The sequence below is a fragment of the Cynoglossus semilaevis genome, chromosome 1 (genome assembly GCF_000523025.1).
Source record: "Cynoglossus semilaevis isolate Cse_v1.0 chromosome 1, Cse_v1.0, whole genome shotgun sequence".
NCBI classification, from domain to species: Eukaryota; Metazoa; Chordata; class Actinopteri; order Pleuronectiformes; family Cynoglossidae; genus Cynoglossus; species Cynoglossus semilaevis.
This window is the reverse complement of record NC_024307.1, coordinates 2,562,813-2,572,581: the sequence shown is the minus strand read 5'-3', so window position 1 is coordinate 2,572,581 and position 9,769 is coordinate 2,562,813. Positions and strand designations below refer to the sequence as shown.

At 40.4% G+C, this 9,769-nt stretch overlaps 1 protein-coding gene across 3 annotated transcripts in view; it reads right to left on the bottom strand.

Moving 5' to 3' along the window:
• lck (LCK proto-oncogene, Src family tyrosine kinase) overlaps nucleotides 1-8,460 on the bottom strand; it is a 17,457-nt gene extending 8,997 nt beyond the window's left edge. The window contains exons 1-8 of one of the 3 annotated variants that reach the window (XM_008315710.3): nucleotides 7,719-8,460; nucleotides 5,166-5,278; nucleotides 4,969-5,029; nucleotides 3,895-3,985; nucleotides 2,298-2,396; nucleotides 2,073-2,176; nucleotides 1,059-1,208; nucleotides 808-960 (exon numbers count right to left, since the gene is read on the bottom strand). In XM_008315710.3, the coding sequence (XP_008313932.1) occupies nucleotides 808-960; nucleotides 1,059-1,208; nucleotides 2,073-2,176; nucleotides 2,298-2,396; nucleotides 3,895-3,985; nucleotides 4,969-5,029; nucleotides 5,166-5,273 (766 nt within the window). In that variant the 5' untranslated portion in view covers nucleotides 5,274-5,278; nucleotides 7,719-8,460. Of the gene's footprint in view, nucleotides 1-807; nucleotides 961-1,058; nucleotides 1,209-2,072; nucleotides 2,177-2,297; nucleotides 2,397-3,894; nucleotides 3,986-4,968; nucleotides 5,030-5,165; nucleotides 5,279-6,032; nucleotides 6,561-6,677; nucleotides 6,897-7,718 lie in introns of those variants that run through there. The other 2 variants (XM_025059671.1, XM_025059676.1) reach the window with 2 other exon arrangements.
• Nucleotides 8,461-9,769: the final 1,309 nt, after the last annotated feature.

Sequence of the window (9,769 nt, the reverse complement as noted above, 5' to 3'; positions counted from 1 at the left end):
GATCAAACCTTTGGGTTTTCTCCTCCAACCACTTATCCCTGCACAGACACAGACACACCAGCCATTGATGGTGAAGCATCGTTCACGGGGGAAACCGTTCACACCATTCACACTGTGCAAAGACATATTTATGTAGAGTGACCTGTTGATCACCCACACCCTGCAGTGTCCAGTCATCCACCTGAAATCACCCTGCGATGAATCAACGCTGAAGTCACGATACGAGATGATTCATGATTTTATCACAGAATTTTTTTTTTTAAAACCAAATGATCTCCAATCAAACTGTGACCAAATCCTGATCTGACATTGGTCTGTGAACCTCATCAACTGAAATGGTCTGTGAACCTCATCAACTGACATGGTCTGTGAACCTCATCAACTGACAGAAAAAACAGGAAGTGGAAAGAGTTCCACTGGAGAACACTGTTGGTGTCTGTGGAACAAGTTCTGCCCACGTTCTGTTCCAACACATGAACGTCTCTCAGCCTACGTAGAGACCTGACATCTGGGTTTGATAGTGGGTCACAACCAACGGTTTTATGAGCATACTGCCACCTAGTGTACTGGAGTGTGTAGTGTCATGGTATGACCAGTGACTTTTTGAGATACTACTCCTTACAACTTGATGCGCAATTAATTACAAACAATGAGAATTGTCACACATTTGTATCGATTTTAAATCGATTCTCAACGCATCGTTACATCTACATCCACTTTCTTCACAACCCTTATTAATTCATATCACCATTTTTTTTCCCCCGATCCTTCATCCCTCCTGTATCCTTTAACTCCCCCGTCACTCACCCATCCACACTTCTCCAAACTGCCCTGCTCCCAGTTTGCGCTCCAGTTTCAGGGACTCGCGGGGAATCTCCCACTCGTCCTGCCACCAGGGCTTCTGCGGTGCCCTCGACTGGCAGGGCTTCACCAGCTTCGTGCACAACCCATCGGCTTCACCTGCGGCGGAGGGAGGAGAGAGAGAGGGGAGAGAGACCAGTGAGGTCACGTCCAGTCACTGTTACTGTTCAAAGAACCTCAGGAGTCTGTGAACTCACGGCTGTGATACTGCACCAGCTCCTTCAGAGAGTTGAAGGAAATCTTGGCCGTGATGTAGAAGCCGCCGTTGTCCATGTTACGGATCCTGTAGTGCTTGACCCCTTCACCTGTGTTGTAGTCCAGGTCCCTTATCGATAAGGCATATGAACCTGCAGCAGAGGAGTCTCAGCCTTACTAAAAGTTTCTTTGGGTCAAAGGCTGAAAACAAAGATCCGTTTGTCACAAAGATTTAACTTTGATTTAAGAGGCTAAAGTCAAGTGATCACATAAAAAAACCAAAAAAAAGTCTTTATTTTTAATGTTTGTTCCAAAAGAAAATTGTCATAAATGGAAAATATAAATAAAATGACACTAAATTGCACGGATAGCTCCTTTAAATCTTCAAATGTCAGTTAAGCTTGTTAGCGTGCTAATGACTGCATGCTAACAGGCCTACATTACCACAATAATAATAATAACTGAGTGGCCTTTTCGCAGGCCTACATTACCACAATAATAATAACTGAGTGGCCTTTTCATCCCAGAATGGGGAGATTTTCAGGGAGTTTTTGCAATGGACACATGCTGCCACAGGGGGCGCCATAAGAAATATGTGGCTCCTCTGGGAATCAAACCCAGGACTCTCTTCTTGCCATGCAGACGTGCTAACCGCTACACTGTGAAACCGTACTTCTTTCCTGAAAGTGTTGGATATATTTAGTGAGATCAGCATTTACTTCTTTCCTGAAAGTGTTGGATATATTCAGATCAGCATTTTTTCTTTTTTTTGTGTCTGAGGTTGAAAAAAACAAAACAAAACCAAAATCTAATACCCAAAGCATGATGGGAGACAGGAAGGAGAGTTTTGGGAAAAGTGTTTTTTGAACCACTGCCAGGAAGCCTGAGGGAGCATGATCTCACTCTTGTGGTTTTTACACCCATGTATTACACCCACAGTTTCCACTGGGGGAGAAACCTGCAGACGTTAGCATTCGTGCAGGAGTTAGCGCTCGGATGACGGCGCGGCCCTTCACCTGGGTTGGTTTCACTCTCTCGGATCAGGAACGAGCCTTGTGCATTCCCAGGAGCCAGGAGCAACCTCATGGCGTCATTTCTAGAGAGGGTCTTGAAGAACCACCTGCAGCACACACACACACACACGTTGACTTTATCACTTCCTTTTCCCAGGGACACACAGTCAGTCTGAGATGAGAAGGTGTCGAGACATTTATATTTTTTATGTTTCCTGTTTGACGTACGGTTCAGTCTCCATTTTGGTCATAGCAACAAAGTTGTATGGGATGTAGCCCTGCTGGCCCGTGGTGAGCGACTCGGCCAAATACCACTCTGGTTCGTCCCTGCGTGCATGTGTGAAAAGAGCAGAGAAAACACCACGAGCACGTCACAGATCTGAGATCAGTCCAGGATCTTCACAGGTGAGAAAAGGTCAAATATGTTGACCTACATTTCCACACGGTAGACAGAGGAAACACCCCGACACGGTGTCGGAGCCACATTTTGGTCAAAGTTTAAGTGCTATCTCACCACAAAAAAATAAAAATTTAAATTTTTTTTTAGAAATATAGATGAAATTATTATTTTTAGATGCTAATCTTTGGGACTGAAGTATTGACCAAGTACTGAAGGCCTACAGTTACATGACTTCGATCAAAGTATTTAGACATGTCATGTATATGTGAAGTATATTTACATTTTGTACGTGTAACTAGAAAGTCAACGTTTATGCCGACGATGACGCTGTTTTGTTCTGCTTGTCACCAAAGTTACCAGACAGCAGAAAGAATAAAAATAAACGACTGAGATCAGTGTTTCAGTTTTGCTATTTTTTGTCAAAGTATTTTCTTGTAATCCTGTATTTAGAGCTAAAACAAAACTCTGATGACACTGAGAACAGGACTGACGTTCAACTCACTGCTTGAACCGACAGCGGAGGCAAAAATAGACTTTTGTGATTCATGCATGAAGTCACTTCAAAGAAAATGTGATGCATGTGGTTGGTGCTGGTTCTGGACGTGGAGACCAGAACCAGCACCAACCAGGGTAAAAACACTCGTTGTCTTCAGGGCTGTCTGAACATGGAATCACATTCAATTCTTTTTGATTTTTTTGTCAGGGCTGTCTGAACATGGAATCACATTAAATTGTTTTTGTTTTTTACAAACAAATATTCCCATTTTTTTAGGCCTGTGGCTTGAGTTATTTTACTTTGATACAATTTTTGAATTTTTTATTTATTTTTTTCCAAATGTGATTTCACTTTGCGTGGACAAATATAAAAATAAATAATAATAAAATATGGGAAAAGAGTCCAATTTTATATAAAAATATTTTGAGGCAGGATTTAAAGAGTGCGTTATTAGTATCAATATTATTATTGATTTTTTTATAGCATTAAATGAGATCATTCGCATGAAATGTATCGCAGTCCCATAAAATGGCATTTTTACCTCAGTAGGGTAAATGTGGGTTGTGTATTTAAAACATTTCACGCCGCATATAGTTTAGAGACCACGTTTACATTTTTAAGAACAATAAAAAAAAACACACGACCTTAAAAAAGTCAATTCTGACTTTGTGTTTTTCCGTAAATGTGCTGTTTTTTGTTTTGTTTTTCAACATACATTGACAATAGAGTCAGACAGGAAACCTGAGACAAGAACAACATCGAGCTGTACTTCTGCTGTGAACCGTTCTCATGACCAGAGTTGATTTTCTAACGATGGGAAACATCAGTATCATCTGCATATACATTGAAACGTTTAAAGGAAGTGAGATCCTGTCATCTGATTTGCTGACTGGAACTAAAGCATCACAAACAGTCGGTTCATTTCTTACTGGTTGAGGATTTTGAGTTTGTCTCCCTTTTCAAAGCCCAGGTCGCCGTCATGTTTGGGTTCATAGCTGTATATGGCCACCACCAGGTTGTCTGTGGGAAACAGAGTTGGACATGAACAGTGGGAAGACTGACGGCACCTGTTGACTCTACACGCTCTAACATTCACATGTGGAAAACTCGAATCCTCATTTGACTTTTTTTTGCGTCCCGATCATGCTGCTGGGCTCACATCCTCCTTCTTCTTCTGAGAAGAGTTTGAAACCAAAAGGAACTGAAAAGATCTGCAGCTCACAATGAGGTGCGTTTACTTCAAAACAGAAATATGATGCCGCAAGTACAGGAAGATGATATGGGGCATGGGGGATGTGAAGCCCCTGAAGCAACAGCACCGGAAAATCTTCTCACCATGAACAGTTTTGAGAAAAAAAGGGTTTTATTATTTTTTTGGTGGTTTTTTTTTTCGTTATCTTACTTCTTATTTGTGTTTTTTATGCATCAACCCTTGGTATTCTGACAATCAGAGTCGTGTGTTCGCAAAAATCTCCAAAAACTAAATTCTTCAGAGGTTACCTACACATTATCAGACACCCAAGAAAATAAAAAAAATCCTTAAAAAATGAGTAAAATATGATAGTGATCGTTGTCGTGTAAAAACATTGACTTCGTGGTTCAAGAATACAACGTGTTAAAGATATGAAATGTCAATTTAACTAAATATAAATTGTTTTGTCATCTGCATAGAGATTTAACCCTGATTTAAACGTATTTTTCTGTATTAGATATTGTGTTAAATTTTAGCATTAAAACAAATATTACACCTTCAATGCCTTACACAGTTTTACCTCTCTGTATTCACAGTTTTCCATATATATTTTATATATATTTTCGCTGAAAATGTAGTGTACAACATTAAGGAATTTGGATGAAATATTCTGGCTTCACCTCACATCAGTCGTCGTTTTGTGAAGTTGTGAAATATACTTTGTTATGAAGTACAATGTTTATATGTTAATAAAATATTAATTGGAAGATTCATGCAAAAATAAATAAACACACCGTAGATGTTTTATTACCTGGTAACGGTGATGTAGGAGGCGAATGCTGTGATGGGTAAGGAATCAGCTGATCGATGTACTGGAGACAGGGAAAAACAAAAAAAAAACATTTTCAAAATGAAATCCAGATTTACACAGAAATACTTCACACATTCACGACAAATGTAGTCGGTGAAGTATCATGTGGACACAGAGCGACTTGAATGGACTCCTACTTGATTGCAGGACTGCGGGGGTATCGGACAGTTGCAATGTTCACAGATTTCATCGAGGTTCTCGATCCAGTCCGTGTCTGAATAATCTGAACTGCAGCTACAGCCCATGGTTTCTGCAAAAAAAAGTTGGAATCCGTCTTTATTACGACAAATCGCTTCGCAAATACACTTTGCGCGACTGTTAAGGAAGTCGTGTAATCCACAACAAGGTAACTGTGCCACATATTGTGTTCTCAAATACTACATATCAAAGTAGGCTGTACAGTATTTCACCCAGATATCCACAAAATACTCTGTAAAGTTTTGAATTCTTGAAGGACGAACTTAAAAGGCATACATATTTTGTTTCCGAAAAAACTGCCGTTATCGGATGTAGCCGAGGACCCGGCCCCAAAATGGAGGCAAAAAGTTGAACAAGGAAGAAATGAACAAGAATTCTCCATATTCTTTCGTTGTGGAGCCGTAGGCTCAAACTCCCGGCTCGGGGGCCTTTTCCAGCCCAAAGAAAGCCCACATCTGGCCCAACACGAGAATTCATTGATGAAAATTTAATTTTGTAGCTTTATATTTAGGCGTTTGTTTATTTTTTCGCTGACGTGACAGTGACAGTGATGGCGGTGGCCTTTTTCGCTGACGTGACAGTGACAGTGAAGTGGCGGTGATGGCGGTGGCGCGCGGGTCATTAGAGATTCTGATTAGTCAGAAACATGTACACATTGCGGAAACGCGATCTGAATTATCACAACGCCGTCGTCAACAGAACTCCTGGTGACCCAGTTGTGTGAAGCGATCTTAAAGCTCTACTTCTACAAAACAGAACAAACACTAATCTGGAATAATCTGCACACAGCGACCGCTCAGGCTCACCCGGCCGCTGCCAGACCTCTGGTGGAACAGGGTCAGTGGGCCAATCACAGCAGTCCTCTGTCCCATGAGTCCCAGAGCCGTGAGAAAAATCCAGGGAGGCCTGACCCGGCGACAAGACAGACCCCGGGAAATGAGTCCCAGGGATATGAAGAAGTCTTCTTCTTTTATTATCTGCCCTCCGACGCCTACAAGACCTCACTCTGGGACTCACACAAACAAAGTCAGCATTTTCCACTCAGGGTCTCCCCTCTGCTTTTTATGACCCACAGCCCACAGCAAAAATATCGGATTTTTATTCATCGACTTAGTGACGTTCCGGTGAAACATCACTAAGTCGATGAGCTTTTCTTTTTTTTTCACATTACCAAACGTTAACAACCGTAACCCTGACATGTGGCACCAAAATGATACTGTATTAAATATTCTATATCCAACCTTTTAATACCTCTTAAATATATATGTTAAAATCAGTTGAACATAAAAAAAATTTCTCTTACTTATTTAATTACACAGAACGCGAAAAACAAGGAAATGAAGACTTTACACATAAACCACACACACAAACACACACACACACACAAACACACAAACACACATATATGTATATACATTTACTGAAAGTCTTTGAAAGAGTTTGAAACTCACCTCACAAAATGTGAACTGTGTCTTCGAGCATCCAAAAAAAAAAAAAAAGTCAGAACTCAGGTGTCGCCATTAAACCTTCAGGATCAAATGTTCATGTTTGTTTTATAACAATCTTTTCGTCTCTACATGAGTTTCACACCGCTGGAGCTCGGCTGTGAAGATGTCATCATCCGCTTCTCTTCATATAACTAACCCCACCACAGAGTGTGATGATGTGTATCCAACACACACACACACAAACACACACACACACACACACAGACGTTAGATGATTTGAGGAGCGCAGAGAGTTTCCTGTCGTTGCAGATCTCTAACAGGTGCTGGTTCTGCAGCTGTGTGTGAGCAGAAGAGAACGTTACAGGGCCCGGGGTCTAAGGGGGTCAGGGCGCCACCTTTTCCTGACGTGGGAACCAACGACGTAAACGTTCCAGTACGGTTCGGTACGGAGAGCCGACGGTGACGCTGGAGTCGTGAGGTTGTTCACTGCTCTGGCCTGGTTTCTTAACATCTGGGACTGGTTCACCTTCAAACACAGCATGAGGTGGGTCGTGACCCCAAAGTTGGTCGCATGGCTATTATGAGAGGGTCGTGAATGTACGAGTGGAAAAAGAAAAAATGCTTCGTTTGAGAAGCATAAAATTTAGTGCTCCAAGACTGAAGGATTATTGACAGCTGTCAATCAGACCCATTTACTGGGTTCAGAACCAGAACCAGAATCATATTCGTCATGACACTACAATAGCAGAACATTTCCAGTCAGTCCATAGATTAATAACAACTAAAAAAAAAAATTTCTAAAAATGTTCTCTAAATACCCTAATTTAGTGAGAAACATGCAGGGAAAGATAACATTTTTAAAAATAATTTTATAAAAATTATATTAATATATTAATACACATGCAGCGCAACATGAACCGGTTCTTCATCAGAAACCCTTCTGTGTGTTTGATCAATTCACAGTGAAAGAACCAGATAAATACACAATAAACTAATATTAAAAACTAATTTTGCCAAGAGACGTTTTCAAAGCTGGGTTTTTACCTTGTTGCTCATTGTGTGATGTCAAAGTTGTGGCTCCATGAACTGGGGTCTGGTACCAGAACCATGAGACGGTCTGTACGTTGGCTCCATGTAAACCTCGGTTCGTCTGATCTGTTTGGGTTTTGGACAGCAGCCAGGGGGAAGTGACCAAGAGCAGGTACAGGAAATACCAGTTTACACTGGCTTTTCAAAATAAGTGCACCAAACGCACGGTAAACTTTTTTAGAGTGACAAACTAGTTAAACTAGAATTACTCTGTTAATATTGTAAGGTGTTTTTTTTTCAATTGATGGCGGGAAAAGTGGAAGAGAAGTTGCAAAAATGTAGAATATGAAGTTAATATCCTCCGTTGTCTGTTTCACTACAGTTAAATGAGTTAAATCACATTTAACACACTTAGCATGAATGCTAAGACGACGGTAGCATCGTCTTAGCATACATGCTACATCGTGAAGGAGGCCAAACTGGCGTTTGATTAGTAACAAAAACAGGGATCAAATTTACTCAACTTCAGGCTAATGGATAAAACAAACAAAGAAAAGGACACTGACGACCGTCTTCTGTGTTAGGGCCCCGGTCTGAGGGTCAATTGGTACCGGGCCGCTGAAAACAATTCTTTATTTACTTTATTTAGATACAATACGGTCGTGTTTCTCTTTACTTTTTTTCATTTAAAGTTAATCCGGCAGTTTTTCAAAATAAAACGTCTTCCAGACTCCGATACGAACAGAATAAAGACTAACAGGTGTTTTATTTTGAAAATTTACCGATCATTAACAATCTGTTAAATCTGTAATGATCCTTCAACGATACGCGCGACACTACGGTTTCGCGGTGCCGGCCAGCTAGCCCCAAAAATGGGAGACATTTTATAAACAGGGTGTACACTTTAATCAGAATATTTTTAATAATATAAGAATTTAATTTATTATTTACGCCAATAGGAACGGGGTTTGAGAATATTTGTCACCAATGATTTACTTCTTGGTTTGCATTCATAGGGGGATAGATTTATAAACAGGGTGTACACTTTAATCAGAATAATTCTAAAATAATTCGATGTATTATTTACGCCAATAGGATGCATTCATATATGTCATAAGGCCACCCAAATCACATTGCACCGTACATATATGTCATAAGAAAAAAAAAATCTTCCCATCAGTGTATGTTGGTGTTGCGTTATTATTTGTTTTTTATTTTAAAATACATTACACCACCAAGATGTAAAAAAATATATTTATGTCAATAATTCAAAAAACAGAAATTTGTGATTTAATTTTGAAAGTTTGCTTCTTTATTACATCCTGGTGAAAAGAAAACAAAGTCCCTGTCCTGTTATAATAAAGAGCGTGACCTTTGCCCTGTAAGTTTTTTGTTTTTATTTTGATTATGTTTTCATCACAACAATTGCAACTTCTGTCCGTGGCACTTGTGGTTTGTTAGTGTTTGTGGCCAGTGAGGCATTAAAAATACACTTGGGCCACATTGGTCTCTTTACCTCATCAATGATGACCCAAGATCCAAAAAAAAAAAAAACCCCACACACACTGTTCTAGTAATAATGTGGTTAATAACCACATATTTGTTCTAGTATTTATTGTAGTATTATAGTCGTCTGTTGGATGGACGGTTGGATTCTCGGATGGACGGTTGAAGACACTGAGGAGAGAAGTGAAGTTAGAGCTACTCAAAGCAGCGACATGTTGAGAACCCGAGCGTCGAACCTTCTGCAACGACTCTCGTTGTGGACCGCATCTCTTCTCTTGTGGTGAATGTCTGCTGCTACACAGCTCGCACCAGCAGGAAGTCAGTCCAACCATTAACAGGAAGTGAAGTGAGCTATGTGTTTCACTGACAGAGACGAGTCTGACTTCAACTAAAAACCACCAGGTTTGTGAGCAGAAGTCTGTGTAAATCTCTCAGGATTAACGTGGCCTTTTCACACGCTGATATTTTCAGAGCTCACATTTACACCGAGGCCCTTGGGGTTTTTTGTTTTTTTTTATCGTGTCACGATTCTCGCCATCTTTGGAGCTGGGGGCGGGGGG